A 17,911-nucleotide genomic window follows, 5' to 3' on the forward strand; every position below is an offset into this window, starting at 1 on the left:
TCTTAGCTCAGGCTTATTATTAACTAGCTCTTACAACTCAAATTAGCCCATAATTCTTATCTGTGTTTAGCCATGTGACTTGGTACCTTTTCTCAGTAAGGCGGTCTCATCTCGCTTCCTCTGCGTCTGGCTGGTGCTATTTCTCTGCCTTTCCTCTTCCCAGAATTTTCCTAGTCTGGTTGCCCCACCTATACTTCCTGGCTACTAGTCGATCAGTGTTTTATTAAATTAATATGAATGACAGATCTTTGCAGTATACAGGAGCATTATCCCGCAGCAGCTCCCTTCTCCTGACTACCAGTGTCTACCCAATCTCACACGCACTGTAGTGGAGTACTCTGACATCGCCCCCCCTCCCTGGCTCCCTTCAATGGGCCACTGGTGTCCTCGGGCTGAGTTTTCCTCCTGCTTCTGCTATAACACACCTGACCCGCGCAGAGGCTGCAGTGTGTGGATAATGTTTTGTACTCGTCCCCCTTGTTTATTGGTCTCCAGGCATCTCCAGAATATCAGATGCTGCAGGATTCCAGTTCTTGTTATGAATCTCTTGCTCTCCATCTCGGCAGGAAGAGGAAGGAAGCAGAGTACACGCTGGGCTTCTGGAAGACCTTTCCCGGGAAAATGACGGTAAGCCCGCCCGCTATCGCTGGTCCCACCAGCCAGCCTCTCTCTGCTCCTCCGTTCTGAGAACCAGAGCAGTGAGTGTTCGAGTCCCCGTGCATCCCTTGGTTACCGGGGGTCCTGCAGACTCCGCTACCTGGGTTTCCTTGCTGCTGTTTCAGGCTCCTGTGGAGCTCTAATTTTAGGAAGGGTATAAAGCTGCGATTAGCTATGACCAGAAGGTCGCCCCAAATACACCTTGAGCTTAGTTTACCCCTCCTTTGCGTGTGCATCTGCGTGATGTTGACAGCTCACGGACCACGTGATTCCTCGCAGGACTCTCTGCGGAAGCCGGAGCGCCGACTTCTGTGTGAGAGCAGTAACCGGGCGCTGTCGCTGCAGCATGCGGGCAGGTTCTCCGTGAACTGGTTCATCCTCTTCAACGACGCCCTGGTCCACGCTCAGGTAGGCTGGATCCCTAGCGGGCAGTTGTGAGCTGCTCTCTCATTAAGCTACACCATAGCGAAGATTGTATTTTCTAGTTTGAGAATGAATGTCAGCCATGTGCAGGGTCCTTAGAGCAGGGATGGGAAGGCCCACCTTAGGTGGCTGTGGTACGGTGATTGCAGCAGGGATGGCCTCACCACCTGCTCTTAGCCCTCTCAGGGGATGGATTTGTGCCACGGGGCCCACCTGACCTGGTGACGGGAAGGGACCGTGGGCTCCTCACAGATGTGTCCTGTGTTCTCCTTTCCAGTTCTCCACACATCACGTGTTCCCTTTGGCCACACTGTGGGCAGAGCCACTTTCCGAAGAAGCTGGTAGCGTGTATGTGTGTCTCCTCCTCCTACTCCTCTACTTTCCTTAAGTGGGATGGTCAGGGAAAAGGGGGGGGGGCATAGGAAACTGGTGAAGGTCGCGGGGAGCAGCGGGTGGGCGTCCTCACTGCTCCGCCCCGCTGTGGTGACACAGCCCTGCCCTCCTGGATCTCCTCCCTGTGTGGAGCTCAGTCTAGAGCAGGAGCAGCTGCGCTCATGGGGAGGGTGGGGAGGGTGGGGAGGGTTCTGCGGTCGGGGTGGCAGGTTGCTCTAGCTGCTGGTGCTCATCCTTGGGGATGTTTTAGGAACGGCTTGAAGATAACCACCCCTGAAGAGCAGTTCACGCTTGTCTCTTCCACGCCCCAGGAAAAGGTTGGTTCTGCACGGCTTCCTGTCAGCCTGCCCTTTATGTTCGTAAACAAGAGACACACGTTGTTGTTGCTGCTTCGTTAATAACCCTTAAATCAAAACTAGATTTTTGCCCTTTTGTTCTGTTTTCCTGAAACAGTGACTTGCTGCTGTGTAGCCCTGGCTAGCTTAGAACTCACAGAATTCTTTCTGCCTTAACCTTTCAAGTGCTGGGACTATGGGAGTTTGCCATGATGCCCGGCTGATCTTTGTAATTCATTTTATTTGTTTTTTGTTTTGTTTTGGGTTTAGGTAGCATCTTACTGTGTGGTGCAGGTTGACCTGGAACTCACTGAATAGTCCAGGCTGGTCTGAAACTCACAGAAGCCCTTCTTGCTTTATAAAGTGTGACTTAATTTTAAACCAGTGGCAATAAATTCTAAGAGCTGGTTCACATCACTCAGTGAGAAAAGTGATGGGTGATGGAAAAGGCACAGAAGGAAAAGCCAGGAAAACTTAGTGCGGTACTTGATGGATTACTGCCCTGTACTTCCTGACGTGGACTCTCTGCCTCTAGACCAAGTGGCTTCGGGCTATCAGCCAAGCAGTGGATCAGGCTTTGAGGGGGACATCCGATTTCCCACCCTATGGAGGAGGTAGCAGTGTTCAGAGGCAGGAACCACCCATCTCAAGAAGCGCCAAGTACACTTTCTACAAGGATCCTCGCCTGAAGGATGCCACTTACGACGGGCGCTGGCTTTCGGGGAAACCTCACGGCAGGTGAAGAGCGCTCCGTCCTTTTCCTGGGGAAGAGGGGTGCAGTCACATTGTGGAGACAGCCTTGTTTATCCGATCCATGACTTGACGGTTGTTCCTTTTGTTTTTGCCGTCCAGGGGTGTCCTGAAGTGGCCGGATGGGAAGGTGTATTCTGGCATGTTCAGGAATGGCCTGGAAGATGGGTAAGGAAATTGTGTAAAGTAGCAGATGAATTTAAATCTGGTCACAAGCTGTCGACTGTTGGCAGTTGCTTTTCCAGCAAGCGGTGGACTTCTGCTGTGTGGGCGTTAGGGTGCTTTGGATCCCTGCAGAAGATGAGCCAGGGCAGAATTTGTGAGTCAGCTGACCCAGCAGTGTCACCGGGACACAGAAGACATAGAGAAATGTTATTTTCAGTACTTTCGCAGAAATAGCTTTCTCCCCTCTTGCTGTGCTGAGGATGGACTGCAGGGCCTTGGGATTGCTGGACAAGCGCCCTACCGCTGAGCTGCTGCCTCACGCCAGCTTTTAAATAGTTTCAGATTAGCCGGGACGGTGGTGGCGCACGCTTTTAATCCCAGCACTGGGGAGGCAGAGGCAGGCGGATCTCTGTGAGTTCAAGGTCAGCCTGGTCTACAGAGCTAGTTCCAGGGCAGGCACCAAAGCTACAGAAAAACCCTGTCTTGAATAAAAAAAAAGGTAGTTTCAAATTCATTTCTCTGTTAAAAGGGAAATCTTTGGAGGGGTGTTGTGGAAATGATACTCTGCTGACCTCACTTTGGATAGGTTTGTCATCACATTCCTTAGTCCACTTAAAGTGGAGAGGCTAGCGTACACGCGTGACAGTGTCACAGTTTGTGGTTTCAAGCCCTTCAGTGGGCATCTAGGATGAAAAGAGGATTTGGACCCTCACTAAAGAGATGCATGAGCTGTGTGTGCAATGTTGTCCCCAGGGAGACAGGCTGCAAAGTAGTGGCAGAGACAGGAGAGGACACAGATGCCCGCTTTCCGGTACCGTTAGAGTCTGGCGTCTCACGGTGGCCAGGGAGCAGGCCTGGGTTCCACTCCCCAGCCTTTGCAGATGGCTTCGCTGGTAGACATGACTTCAGCCAAGACCCACTCACCCCTGTCCTATAGGTACCATCTTCTCCGTCCTCCTTGCTAAGATGCTTGTTTGTAATCACATGCCAAAGGTGAGCACATCACTTCTGCATCTTCTTAGGGTTTTCCTTCTTCTTGGCAGATATGGTGAATACAGAATCCCAAACAAGGCCCTGAACAAAGAAGACCATTATGTGGGCCACTGGAAAGAAGGGAAAATGTGTGGCCAAGGGGTCTACAGGTAACAGTGTGCGTAGGAAAGGTTGTGGGTCTGGTGTTGCCCTTTCACCACAGCTGTGTGCAGAGGCTTCCTAGAAGCATGCCCTCGTCCACGGCATGATGATAGTATTATTAAATGTGGCGTGTATCTACATTTACCTACCAAATAAACTTGACTTTCTATACAAGACTCATCTAAAGTCTAACTTTATTTTTTGCTTGGTTCTAATTTGAACAGAACTTTTTTGCATTCTTCCTAGCTCATTATTTCATTTCCCTTGAGGGACTAAGCACATAATTTTTTGTGTTAATGCAGAATATTGATTATGTTACCTTTAGTGTTTGAGGCTTAGTCCTTCAAACTGAGGGTTTTGGATTGTTTTTTATGCTTATATAAATGAATAATTATAGCCACCCATAAAGCCGTAGCCTTGTATTTCCTGCAGTTTGTAATGCACGTGCTATCTCTTTGCCCCTTCCGCCCACAGCTACGCCTCCGGTGAAGTGTTTGAAGGCTGCTTTCAGGATAACATGCGCCACGGCCACGGTCTCCTCCGCAGTGGAAAACTGACTTCTTCTTCTCCTAGCATGTTCATTGGCCAGTGGGTGATGGATAAGAAGGCAGGCTATGGCGTCTTTGATGACATCACCAGGTACAGTGCTCCGCTTCTGTCCCCTTTTCTGCCCATTCTCTCCCTCCAGTAAACCTCCCACGTAAGCCCTGTTGTATGCCAAGACTCCTTCCCACCATTTTTTTTAAATACACCAGTAAGAACCTTCTGAGTTTAAGTGGGTGAAAGTTAAACCTTTTGTGACAAATTATTTAAAGTTTGATTCTATTATAGTTTAAATGTGTGCTATTCTTTCTTAATTGCATCTTTTATTTTGAGACAGGGTCACACTGTGTGGCTCTGGCTAGTCTTTATCTCTCAGAGATCTGCTTGCCTCTGCCTCCTGAGTTTAAGGTACACTCCACCATACCTGATTTAATGAGATAGTTTAATGTTATGAAGGAAGTATATAGAGCGTATTCAGTCTCTTGGGAAGAACACAGTATCGGATCCCTGTGCGAATACTGCTCTGACTGAGATGCCTTTTGCATCACACTGTCCTGTCTGAAGAGGTGGTGGACTACACCGACTAGAGTAGCTGCAGCAGCTCAGATCCCTGTAAGAACAGTTCTTCTCCACTCTGTCCTCTCATTTGATGGTCATCTTTCTCTCTTATTTCTGTACAGGGGAGAGAAGTACATGGGGATGTGGCAGGATGATGTGTGCCAAGGAAATGGAGTGGTAGTTACCCAGTTTGGGTTATATTACGAAGGCAACTTCCACCTGAATAAGATGGCGGTGAGTGAGCTGTGCCTACATGGTTCGCGTTGACTTTTAGAATCTCCTACATCCCTGATGTTTAAAGTCTTTCCATTACTGTTTTCTTTTGTTTTGGCTGCTTTGAGGTGAGGCCTCATTCTGTAACCTGGGCCAGTCTGGGTTACTGTATAACTTAACTGCCTGCCTGGCCTGGGGCTCGTGGGAAAACTGCTTCTGCCTCCTGATCTGGGGTGTCTGACCGGAGGCTTTGGGGGCGTGACGTCTGCGGTCCATTTGTGACTTGTGCTTCCCCACTCAGGGAAATGGAGTTTTGCTCTCAGAAGATGACACTATCTACGAAGGAGAATTTTCCGATGACTGGACCCTCAGTGGAAAGGTCAGGAACAACCTGGTTCTTTCTCCACGGGCTCTCACTTCTTCTTGTCTTTAAATTTTTAAAAGAGACTAAACTTCTTCTTGTGCATTAATATCTAATTGCCTCAGCACCTTTTCCCATTAAATATCGGAACTCATTGGCTGTAAACTCCCTAAGGAGGAGTCAAGGATAAACTTGGCTGCTGGTCCTCCTCCTCCTCCTCTGTCTCCCGTGTTGGGGAGTGCACCATGATGCTCAGCTTCACTTGGATGTAGTGCATGCGTACTTTTCCCTCAATGCTTGATTTCCTGTTGTGCCGACGCCTGTTCTGATCCCTCTCGTGTTAGGGTTAATTCGTTCCCCATCCTAGTTTTCCGAGATAAAGTTTTCAGACTAGGGACTTAGGCGCTTTAGAGTTTTCTGAGAGAGACATCAGCAGCCATGGCTTTGACACGGCTTAGCAGCAGCCTGAGAGTGGAATTCAGTGCGTTTCACCCCACTAAGAAGAATCCCGTTTTCCTGTGGATTTTTTCCTTTTACCCCTTTTTCATACATTCTCCCTGGGCATGTACATACACGCATCTTTTGTTTATCAGACCGGCAAAGAACAAATTAAAAAGGAAAGTGTTAAGTATTTAGTATTTTTACTCTTAATTTTGTAATGTTCTAACCCAACTTCTCTTTCACTTACCCAGGGAACACTGACCATGCCAAACGGAGACTACATTGAAGGTTATTTTAATGGAGAGTGGGGGTCTGGGATAAAGATCACCGGAACCTACTTCAAACCTAGCCTGTACGAGAGTGATAAAGACAAGCCCAAAGCCTTGTGAGTACTCATCCTGACGTAATTCCTGGGTGTTCTGAGTTGTCTTGCTTTCATCAAAGTAGGTTAATATTTTAAAGCAAATTCAAGTTTTACAGTTGTCCTTTTTAAACAAGCTGTAGCTTCTATAAATTGCTCCATCTGTAGTCCTGACCAAAGGCAAAGATGGTTCAGAGGTGCAGGTGTGGAAACACACGCACACACACACACACACACACACTCCGGTACCACCTGCATCAGTGAGGAAAAGGCAGAATCGAAGTATAATTGTTCTCTCAAGTTTTGGGTTGTCTTTTGCTATTGATTGCATCTTAAGCTTTGGGTTCTTTCTTTTTTGTGCCCCCTTACTGTGTATCCCTGGCTGGCCCTGGACTCCTGAGGACCAGGCTGACAGCTGTGCACTGCACACAATTGTTGGTGTTTACCGCTGTCAAGGCAGGGAACCTGGGAGAATGGATAAATGATAATGGGATGGGCTAAAGTCTCATGCAATAATCAACTTTATTCAGATATCAGACAGTTTATACAAGGGGTTCTCAGCCTGCATCCCGACCCCTTTATCAAAACCTCTGTCTCCAAAACATTCATATTACAGCTCATAACGGTAGCCAAATTACAGTCATGAAGTAGCAGTAGAAACAATTTTATGGTTGGGGTCACCACAACATGAGAAATTGTTTTAAAGGGTCACCATCTTAGGAAGGCTGAGAAACACTGGTTTATATTCTGAGGGTTCAGAACAGTTTCATGACTAAAGTGTATGGTCACAAGGACAAGCTGCACATGGCAGACCAGCTGCACGTGGGAAGACCATAGAGTCTTGTAAACAACCACCACCACAGTGTGGCGCACACTCACTTCTGTGCGCTGCACCTGGGGGGAGCACTAGAACACCCCAGGAACAGTGTCATGTTTGGAAGAAACTGAGGTCACAAGAGGTCTTATCCCTGGAGTGTCCTCACCAGCACTCAGAATTCTCACAGGATCCCGTTCTTGGGCCATGTTCGCACATTTTGCTTTTATTTCAGAATCTCTGTTACAATGAGAACTCACTGCATTTTCTGTCCATGTTGACTTTGTTGGTTTTATTTGTATTTTTAGAAACCCGTATGTAATATATTTCACAATTCTTGTAAAATGTTTGAAGTACAGAAAACCATTGTTTTATCAAGACTCTATTTCCCAAAGTCAGTTCTGTAGAAGTGTGGACATCAGATCAACACTGTTGTGTGTAACAATCCATGTACATTAGTATCTGGTAAACAAACACTTATCAAAGTAAATCCCTTCTAAATCTCCCTCCAGTGTTTTTAAGATAGAACTCCCTCTGGTGTACTGCCATTTTGGCTCACAAAGCATTTTGAATTGTGTATAATTTTTATCCTTGGGGATGACTTTTCACAAACTCTGGTGAAGCAAAGGCTGGTGTGGCTTCGTTAGCAGGAAGCTGGGAAACTTGGCGGTGGCGGCGGATGAGAAGTGGAGAGCCGTGTTCGACGAGTGCTGGCGCCAGCTGGGCTGCGAGAGCCCAGGCCACGGGGAGGTGTGGAAGGCGTGGGATAACATTGCCGTGGCCCTGACCACCAGTCGCCGGCAGCACAGGGACAGGTGAGCAGACGTCTGGCAGCCCGTGGCAGAGCCCGTGGCAGAGCGCCTTAAGCCAGAAACTTGAAACCAGTCAGCAGTCGGGTTTGTGTATCCAGCTGCAAATGTAATGTCTAATATGGTTTGAAAGTCCGTGGGAAAGGGCGGCACTGCCACGCAGAGTGCATTGTGGGTAGCTCCGTCTGCTCTGTCCCTAACAGAAGAATGCCATTTGGAAGGAAGGGAAGCGTGTTTTATATTTTGAACTTGGAACTGAGTTCATTATCAGTCACGGCTGAATCATAGAAGGCTCTCTGGGGAAAGGTGTGGTATGGCCTGCCAGCTCAGGGCAGAAGACATAAAGAAGAACCAGATTTTCAGGGCAGAGGTGATGCTTGCGTTTAATCCCAGTACTCAGGAGGCAGAGGCAGGCAGATCTCTGAGTTTGAGACCAGCCTGGTCCACAGAGTGAGTTCCAGGACAACCAGGGCTACACAGAAAACCCCTCTCTGGGTGGGTGATGGGTGGGTGGATGGATGGGTGAATAAGGACCACATTCAAGTTTTAGATTTGAAATGTATAATAACCCAAAGAACTCAGCATGGGCTCAGGAGCAGAACTGAGGTGCTGATGGTAGAGACAGTGAACTTGGGAGTAGGTCAGCAGGAACCAGCTGCTCCTAGCAACACAGGTGAAACCTGGCTGGAGTGGGGATGAGCAGAGCCTGAGAACTGGTGGTTTCAGTGTATTCCAATTCTAGAAGAGAAGAGAGATGACTCTTGTGCTCCCCCAGAGGACTGAGGTTAAAAACAACCAACAAACAAAAACCCAGAATTCTACAAAAGAAGAAATGATAATGATACAGGTGGAAAAAATTTTTGAAGCATTAATGACTAAGAAAGGCTTGTAGTTTGGAAAGACATGAACCTGTAAATTTAAGAAATTGAGCAAAATCTTGGGAAGAGAAGTCCGAGGTAGTCACGTTCAGAAGCATCACTTTCATAGTGAAAGAGAAAGATCTTGAAGCAGGGCTAGAGAGGAGTGGGGATCACACGCAGGGCTACAGAAGAGAGTGACTCATATGCGGGGCACCACGGGGGCTGTGAGTGTGCTCAGTCTCAGCAGGAGCCTGCAGCCCAGCATTTCCCAAACACTGAAAGAAAATCAGAGATGAACTTTTCGTTCATCTTTCCCCTTCCTCTTCCCGGTTTCTCCATCCGCCTCTCTTCTCCTTTCCCAACGCCCACAGGCACTGCTGAGCATTTAAACGGCATCTCTAGTTCCCGAAGCAGTCTCGCTTGCGGGTCGTCGTTAGCGTTGTTCCTTTGTTGCTCTGATCTTCATACATAACCGCACACGTTTGATCTTTCGACAGTTAGTTTTGTGCTACTTTTCATTTGCATCCGTTAGTTGCTTTCCAGTATCCACAATTAAAGAGAATTCAGGTTCTGACTTCAACAGACGATGATACTCTATATGTGAGGAAGGTAAACTAGACTGGAGTTACCTGGGCTCCTGCACCAGTGGCCCCTGCAGTCACCCATGCTCCTTGCTGTGGGCAGAGGCCTCGCTTCTCTCGCCCATCTTCATCTCGTTCTTTGCTCCTTCATTTATTATTTTTAGCTCTTCCCTTATTTCCTTCTCATTGGCAAGACTGGCACCAGCTGCCATTTCAGGTCCATGTTAAGGATTGCCCGGCACTGCACCTTCAGCTGGACAGTGTACAGTTTTCACGGTTCCTTACAGTAATGAAGAAATGTCAAATGCTGTCTTGAGTAGATTTATGTAACAGCAGGTCAGACACATTGAGTGCATCAGGTCTGTGCCAGGTCAGCGGACGCTCAGGGTAGCAGGTCTGCCACCGTGAGCAAGATGGGTCTGTGCCAGATGCTCCCCTTCCTCCTCAGTTGGCAACTCTGCGATGTTTTGCTTTCTCATGCGAGATGCTGGGCTCTCCTCCTCTCTCCGCAGTCCGGAAATCCTAAGCCGTTCACAGACTCAGACTCTAGAGAGTCTGGAGTACATTCCTCAGCATGTTGGCGCCTTCTCTGTGGAGAAGTACGACGACATCAGAAAGTATTTAATCAAGGTAAACAAGTCAAACGACCTCGCTTCTGGGAGTTAATCAGGAAAGGCTGTAGGTAAGCTGGGTGTGGTCACTCACACCAGAAACCTCAGCACGCTGGAGGACCAGGCAAGACCGTCTGCTAACCTGAAGCCAGCCTAAACTACGAAGCCCTATTACCCCCCACTTCACCTCCAAAACAAACAGACTCATCATTCAAATGTTAACCATATCTTGGTTTTACTTTCTGTTTTGTTTGCTAAATTTTTGACTTTTTGAAAAGATTGTGAGCTCCTGTACTCAGACACACACACATAGTTAAAAAAAAAAACTTTAAAATATGTAAAAAGGAAAGCAAAAGTAAAACAGGTCACAAAATGTATGTGGACCGTTACCCTGAAGGAAAGCCACAGTGTGAGGCCTGTCCCACAGCCGCAGTGGGTATTCAAACCGCAGCTCCCTACGGTTCTCCCTACAGTTCGGATAGGCCCAGTAGTTAGAAAGCTACTTTTTCCTGACCCCAGTTCGACTCCTGGTGTTGAGGCGGGTTTATTGTGGGCTGGTTTCTGCTGCTGTTGCCCTTGCTGCCTATTGACCAGCGCCCTTGCTCCTGCTGCCCAGGCCTGTGACACCCCTCTGCACCCACTGGGCAGGCTCGTGGAGACCTTGGTGGCGGTATACAGAATGACGTACGTGGGCGTGGGGGCCAACCGCCGGTTACTGCAGGAAGCTGTGAAGGAGATCAAGTCCTATCTCAAGCGCATCTTCCAGCTTGTGAGGTAAGAGAGCGCTGCACTGGTGTTTGGAAACTCCGGACTGATCTGCTAACCCAGCGTTGTGCGATGCCTGTTTCCCCTTTACCACAGGAAGTAGTCACTGAGAAGATGGTTTGATGCCGCAGATTCTTCAGCAGATTAAATAATGGAAACACATTCCTGATGTGTTCGTGCTCGTACATTTAAAACGATGAGCCTAGCCACTGATATTCCTGCCTCATTAGTGTTCTCACTCATTAAATGTCACTGGAGGTGAAAACAAATACATGTATTAATATTGCTTAGGTTCTTATTTCCTGAGCTTCCTGAAGAGGGCAGCACAATCCCACTGTCTGCTCCTCCGCCCACTGGAAGGAGGTCCTTCTGCACTGGGAAGACAGATTCCGGATCCGAGTCCCCAGAGCCAGGGTGAGTGAGCTCGGTGAGGTGGTGGAGGGTTAGGGTGAGGACCGCATGACTCCCAGCTCCACATATTCTCAGTGACCCCTCTAAGGTTCCTGGCCACTGTGCAGGAAGGAGCAGCCACACAGAGCCAGGCATGAAGGCTGCTGAGTTCGGTGACCCTGCAAAAGTAGCCTCAAGATGGAAACAAAGATTTCAGTTTGATTTCCAGACATCCAATAGAATTGACACTTGGTCTGAGGCGGTCAGCTCCACGTGTGTAGAATTGACATGGTCTGAGATGTATGGAACAGCACTCAGCGGGTCCTGTGAGCCCTGTCTAGGAAGGGAAGCGCCATCTCCGACTGTGTTAACACCCTGCCTCCCCTCGTGTTTGCAGGTATGTGGTGACGAGTTCCGGCTTGCTGCTGCCTGTGCTGCTGCCTCGCCTCTACCCCCCTCTCTTCATGCTCTACGCCCTGGACAGTGACCGAGAGGAGGACGTTTACTGGGAGTGTGTGCTCCGCCTAAACAAGCAACCGGACCTCCCTCTCCTGGGCTTCCTCGGGGTGCAGAGGTCGGTACCGAACTGGAAATCCTTGGGCACTGCCGAGAAGTTCTTGGCGTGTGTGTGTGTGTGTGTGTGTGTGTGTGTGTGTGTGTGTGTGTGTTTTCCCAGCCTGCTCATGGTCTCATTTCTGAGAGCGCTCACAGATGGCTATGAGGCTGCTCGTCCGTCTGAACATGTTCATTATCATCTATGAACTAGATAACTCATCTCACCTAATAGAGATGCATGAATTCCGTTCCTATTCCTTAGAAAAAGTTAGCGACTTTAAATCTTTGTCGCTTTTTCCCTCTCTCACTTGCGGTTTAGAATTTCAGATCCTAAACGTTTTCTCTTTATCGCAGACCCTTGTTTGCTGTTCTAGGGAATCACTTCCTCTCTAGAGCAGTGGAAAAGATGGCCCAAGCCCCCCAAGGGCTGTGTCTTCATGCTGTAAAAGCGTGCACACACTCATACTGAGAGGCTTTTTTCAATTGAGTGATTTAGTAATAAAAATGTGATGAGGGGAGATGAAGGAGATATCCCGGGCTGCCGTGTGAGGGCTTTGGAATATAGATGCCAAGCTCCTGGGACATAGTCGATGCCGTTGTCAGCATAAAAACCACAGCTCTCGTCTTTCAGGATGTAAGAGACAGTGACTGTGGCCTGGGGACACAGATTTGATTAGGTTTCCCCAAACCCCGTCTTCCAACGTGGAGGCAGTTTTACAGGGTCACAAAGACCGAGGGAGGCAGGGACATTAGCTATGCTGTAGACCCAAGATGCTGTCTAGTGACAGTCTTAGCTCTTGGATTGGTGAGATAGTATTCTGCTAAGTTAATACCACCTCTTATTATCACAAGTTGTTTTGAGTTAATACTTTGTAAGAGGTTTTTATTTATTATCATAAGGTGTTTTCTTTTTCAGATACAGAATGGGGCTGCAATTGGCTATTCCGGAAGGCTGAGACTAGTCCAGGATAAAGTGATTGGTCTTTGAACCCCCAGAGTTCAGTGTTTCTGTAGCACCAAAATCCAGTCAGTCCCTCAGGCTCTGCAGCCGCAAACTAGCCACAGCCAGGCACAGCTTCTTTGTAGGAACTTTCGTTCACACTATTAAATTATTTCCAGACTCTCTACTAAACCTAGGGAAAACGTAAATAAAACATGAAACCCAGAACCAATTTGTAGAGAAGTTATTTTTAATGGGAACAGGGAAACCAAGATAATGATCCCCCCTTTTTAAAAAGCAGGTATACCTACCAAAATGACGTACTTTTTGCTTTCATTGTAGGAAATTTTGGCCAGCAACCTTGTCAATCCTCGGGGAGAGTAAAAAGGTAAAGCCAATTTTAGCTTCTCACCAAGCACGCTTGTCCTTGCTGTAAGGTGTCCAGTTTACATGCGTGTAGTCATGTTAATATCGGCTTTCCCCAGCAAACTGGGTCCTCCCACGGGATCCCTTGCTTTCTCGGCGCTGAAGATGCCCCTCTTCTCTGACAGTACTCCTCCTCACGCAGGTTTTGCCCACCACAAAGGATGCTTGTTTTGCCTCTGCCGTGGAATGCCTCCAGCAGATCAGGTAATGTCGGGCATTGTTGCAGAGCCACACCGCCGTCACAGCGGTGGTCCATCCATGGCGAGGAGAAAGAACGTGTTCCCCACCCCTTTCTCGCCAATATTTTTTCCAGACAAGATCTGGCTGTGTCCTTTTCCTCTCCACTCCTAGAGGTTGTGAGAATTCTCGTGAAGACCACAGCTGTCTGTGTAAACATCCAGGCTGTTTTGCTCTAAAATGTCCTTGTGTTTTCAAGGAGTCAAGAGATTTATCTGTGTGCCCCTCTCATCAGCCAAGTGGAACTTAGCCAACTTCCGATTCAGAAAAGAGATCCCTTTGATCCCGTGGGCCAGAGGAAACATTCTGTCCGGGCTCTCTGACAACCGGAGACCTCATGCCCAGACGCTGTAGGATTACAGAGGCCTCCACGCCACACTGTGGTTGCCTGTTGTGTCTGATCCGAGGCATGCGAGACCCAAGAGGGACTATTGTTTAAAAATGGCTAGAAATGGCTTTACTGGGGAGAGCTTAGGATGCCTCTATATTCTGTCTCCACAACAGCACAACGTTTACTCCGTCAGACAAGCTCAAGGTCATTCAGCAGACCTTCGAGGAGATCTCCCAGAGTGTCCTGGCCTCCCTGCAGGAGGACTTCCTGTGGTCCATGGATGACTTGTTCCCTGTCTTCTTGTATGTGGTGCTACGGGCCAGGTATGCAGGCTTTTCTGACGTTGTTGCTGTGTACTCTGGCTCCGTTTGTTGTTTTCCAAGTCTGCCCTTTACTGCTCTTGAATTGGTGATAACAGGTGGTACACTAGAGCAGAATTTCACTTCTCTGAACCCAGGCCACACCGGCAGTGTTTCTCAGCCTGGGGGTCGCAACCCCTATGGGGGTCAAACGACCCTATCATAAGAGTTACATTCTGACTCATAGCAGTGGCAAAAGTACAGTTATGAAGTAACAATGAGATAAGTTTATGGTTGGGGTCACCACGACATGAGCTGTGCTGAAGGCTGAGAACTTCTGCCCTCTGGTCCTGTCCCTGTGTTAGGTTCTTCTTTCTCTGCCCTCTGGTCCTGTCTCTGTGTTAGGCTATTATTCTCTGCCATTATCAGTTGATTCCAAAGAATCAGAATGAACTTGAAGCAGAATGAACTTCCCACCTCTTTCTCTCTGGCACAGGATTAGGAATTTAGGCTCTGAAGTCCACCTCATTGAGGACCTGATGGACCCCTATCTCCAGCACGGCGAGCAAGGCATAATGTTCACCACCCTGAAGGTGAGTGGAGACAGGTTTTAATCTCAGTCTGCCCTTCATTCACTATCTTATAAACCATTCAGTAGCTGCTTTTCCTTCCTTTCTTTAGTGTGTGTGTGTGTGGGGGGGGGATGTTGTTTTGAGAACAGGGTCTTCCCCTACAGCTCAGCCCAGCCTGGAGCTCTTAGTGGCCTTTCTACCGGTGCTTCCTAAAGGCTCCAATGCAAGGCTGAGCCCCTGTGCCTGACATGCTGTCTTCTTTATGGAAATACTCAGGATAGACTTTGTTTTTCTTTTCTTTTATTGAAAATAGATTTTTCTTCCTGATTATGGCACTTGCTTTGCCTCTGCAGTGTAACAATCTGATTATGGTCTGCCCTCCCGTATTCCTCCCGCTCCCACCTACCCTCCCATCCATACCCACACCCTTTCTGTCTCTTGTTAGAAATCAGACAGGCCTCTAGGGAATAATAATAAAATACCATAAAGTAAATAAAAAACAAGCAAATTGAAATAGGACAAAACAACCAGACAAGAAAAAGCACAAGAAACACATATAGACATAGAAACACACTTGTTCACACACACAGGAATCCCCTAAAAAACACAAAACTGGAACCCACAATACAGATGGAAATGACCTGTAGGTTTAAAAAAAAAAATGCCCCGCTAACATCATTGAAGCAAAGAAACTCCAGTGGTTCTCTTGAGTTCATTCTGTATTGGCCTTCCACTGCCAGGTAATAAAATCTTATAAAATTATAATATTTAATATGAAGTCCTATGTTATGGTCACACGAATAGCAAGTCCCTAATGGAAAGGATAGGATAGTGCTCATATTACCATACAGTAATAAAATTTTCACGTTAGAAATAGAAGGCGCTAGCTAACACTGCTAAAGATATTTAATAAATGTAAAAATAAGCATTGCTGTCATTGCAGCAGTCTCGGGGGTAGACAGGCAGCAGGTCGAGGAGGAGGAGCGAAGGACAGGTGGGGCCCCGAAAGTGTGCAGAAGCTTAGGACCCAGTGCGCTAACTTCTCCGTGGGGGGCGTGCAGCAATCCAAAGGGAAATAGGTAAATGCTCATGAGGACAGACTCTCCGAGTCACAGGAGTCCAGACCAAAGCGTGCTGTGCCTGGGATACCAGAGGCACCGTGGTCAGCTTTACCCAGGGCCGGTGCGTTTGTAGTGAGGTCACTTCCCCACGTGGGTGACCGTGGGGTAGGCAGCGGCTAGGCTGCTCTCGTGTGAACAGTTACTCGATGGAGATCATTACCATCTGATCGGCAGCAGCGAGGTGTTGGTGTGTTTGGGATTGATCCTAAGAAATCAACTTCAAGAGCGGAAAGCGGGCGTCACCCTGGTGTTGTACATGGTAACCCTGAGCTCGGGCAGAGGGACCACTGAACGTGCTTCTCTGAAGTGCGCGCTTGGGCGCCGACTTGTCCTGTGCAGGGCTGCTCGGGTTAAGTTAGCTGTGTCGGGGGTCTGTGATCACACAAGTCCTTGTGTACCTCCAGACTTCCCAGTTACCAGTGAACAGGGCACAGCTGAAACAGGAAATGTGTGCACTTTCGTTGCTGTTAATTACAATCTGTGTTAATTAGGGATTGTTCTTTCCCTGGCCTTAAAAAGAAAATTTGAATTTGTTTTGAATTTTTTCAGGCTTGTTACTACCAGATTCAGCGTGAGAAGCTTAACTAGGTCACCTGCCGGCTTGAGAGCTGGATTATCTCTGTGGAGGCCGCTGCACCACCTGGAGCCGCCCGGTGGTGACAGAGAACCCTGTTGAAACTGGAATGGAACGTGTGTTATTTCTGAGCCTTACTAATAATTAGAGCCCTGGGCTCAGGGCGGAAGACATACTGTATAGTTCAAATGGAGAGTGGAAAAGGAACTAGGAATCCGCTTAGCCCGTGTGTGCTGAGATCCACACACCTCCTTAGAAGAGGAAACTGGTTACCCCTTTCCTATAGGGAAATGTCTCCCTCGGCTCCATGACGTTGCAGGGAAATTTCCCGAGAAAGCTGCTCACGTGAAAGAAGTTACTGGCCGTTCCTAACTTTTTGGTTTGTCCGGATCCATCCACGGTTACCCACATCCCCCGGCAAGGAGCGGGCTGTACTTGAGACTGAAGCAGCCGTACCTTGCCTTCCGGGATCCCTTCCAGCCATGTGTGCAGCATGCTGCTTCTCCAGGGAAAGAGGAAGAATTTCTAAACTGCAGCTTTAGGCTTTAATAAGCCCCATCCCCCGGGTATTGGTGCTGGGAGAGGTCCCATGAGGGGACCCCACATCCTGATCCTGACAAGGAATGCATCCACATAGGAACCCCCGCCCCCTGACTAGAAAGGACGTAGGGATACACTGGAGTCCAAACCCTGATGCGAGCTGCTACAGAGCCCACTGGTCCCAGGAGGAGAAGGAAGCAGGGAATCGCATGGGTCCCCAGCCCAGTGTGTGGCCTTCCCTGTACCTCACCCTGACCTCAGAAGGGAAGAAAGGAAAAACACACTTTGGCTGCCCCCACCTCACCAGTATTGTGACACCCCCCCCATTTCCACTGTTTGCTCTTCTACAAACCCCCCGGTTGACACTGTAGCGGTTAACGCGTGTGGTTTGGGTAACACAGGTGCTCCCGTCTCATCTGCTGTGCTCCCTGGTGAGCTGTGTCCTGCTCCATGTGAGATGACTCAGCAGGCATCAATTACCTTCGAAACGGATCATGATTTCCGAGCTACTTTATAATCAAGACAAGTGTTTGTTAAAATACTGTTTTGGGATGTTGGCTGTAATGTAACAGCAGTTTTCATAATAAAAGACATTCATCTCTATGAAGTCGTCCATAACTGTTCGAAATGGTGCGGGGCAGGCTAAACATTTAAAGGGTGGTCAGCCTCTGTAGCTCACTTTAACTGCAGCCAACTTGCTGACAGAGAACAAACAACTCTCTGACCCTAGGACCCAAGGAGGAGAGTCTTAAGGGGAATCTGTTTCCTTGAATAAAAGACACATGGTAGTTATCTTTGTCTTTAGGATACTTTGCTGTCTTTAGGGAAGGGTAGAGAGGATTAGAGACTGTTACCACCTTTCTGCTAGCTGCCTTCTGCCAGAATGAGCCCGCACCCTGTGGGAAGGGACCAGTGCTCACTCCCTCCTGGGGATTTCCATTTTGGTTTTTGACCTTGTGGATCAACACACAAAGGCCACATTTGGCTAGTAAAGACAAGGTAGTTCAACCTATAGATCCTTGAGGAAGAGGATGGGATCACTGTGGAAATGAGTGAAAACTCAGAGAATGGAACCAGAGAAACCCTCAGATGGCAGCGTGCCCTCCGATACCACGTTGTAGCTCCGTCCAGTTCTAGTGAAGCAATCAGGCC

General features: G+C 48.3%; 1 protein-coding gene across 4 annotated transcripts in view; it reads left to right on the forward strand.

Moving 5' to 3' along the window:
• Nucleotides 1–17,362, forward strand: part of Als2 (alsin Rho guanine nucleotide exchange factor ALS2) — a 49,524-nt gene extending 32,162 nt beyond the window's left edge. For 3 of the 4 annotated variants that reach the window (XM_050159244.1, XM_050159247.1, XM_050159245.1), the window contains exons 14-34: nt 496–627; nt 937–1,065; nt 1,358–1,428; nt 1,724–1,790; nt 2,344–2,546; nt 2,661–2,726; nt 3,767–3,865; nt 4,332–4,496; nt 5,081–5,192; nt 5,473–5,550; nt 6,225–6,358; nt 7,796–7,963; nt 9,911–10,028; nt 10,626–10,783; nt 11,066–11,188; nt 11,562–11,738; nt 13,002–13,047; nt 13,228–13,289; nt 13,827–13,976; nt 14,449–14,545; nt 16,195–17,362. In XM_050159244.1, the coding sequence (XP_050015201.1) occupies nt 496–627; nt 937–1,065; nt 1,358–1,428; nt 1,724–1,790; nt 2,344–2,546; nt 2,661–2,726; nt 3,767–3,865; nt 4,332–4,496; nt 5,081–5,192; nt 5,473–5,550; nt 6,225–6,358; nt 7,796–7,963; nt 9,911–10,028; nt 10,626–10,783; nt 11,066–11,188; nt 11,562–11,738; nt 13,002–13,047; nt 13,228–13,289; nt 13,827–13,976; nt 14,449–14,545; nt 16,195–16,233 (2,394 nt within the window). In that variant the 3' untranslated portion in view covers nt 16,234–17,362. The remainder of the gene's footprint in view (nt 1–495; nt 628–936; nt 1,066–1,357; nt 1,429–1,723; nt 1,791–2,343; nt 2,547–2,660; nt 2,727–3,766; nt 3,866–4,331; nt 4,497–5,080; nt 5,193–5,472; nt 5,551–6,224; nt 6,359–7,795; nt 7,964–9,910; nt 10,029–10,625; nt 10,784–11,065; nt 11,189–11,561; nt 11,739–13,001; nt 13,048–13,227; nt 13,290–13,826; nt 13,977–14,448; nt 14,546–16,194) is intronic. The other variant, XM_050159246.1, reaches the window with a different exon arrangement.
• The last annotated feature ends 549 nt before the right edge of the window (nt 17,363–17,911 follow it).

This window comes from Alexandromys fortis, unplaced genomic scaffold, assembly GCF_014885135.2.
Source record: "Alexandromys fortis isolate MF-2015 unplaced genomic scaffold, M_Fortis_MF-2015_v1.1 scaffold_65, whole genome shotgun sequence".
In the NCBI taxonomy this organism is placed as follows: domain Eukaryota; kingdom Metazoa; phylum Chordata; class Mammalia; order Rodentia; family Cricetidae; genus Alexandromys; species Alexandromys fortis.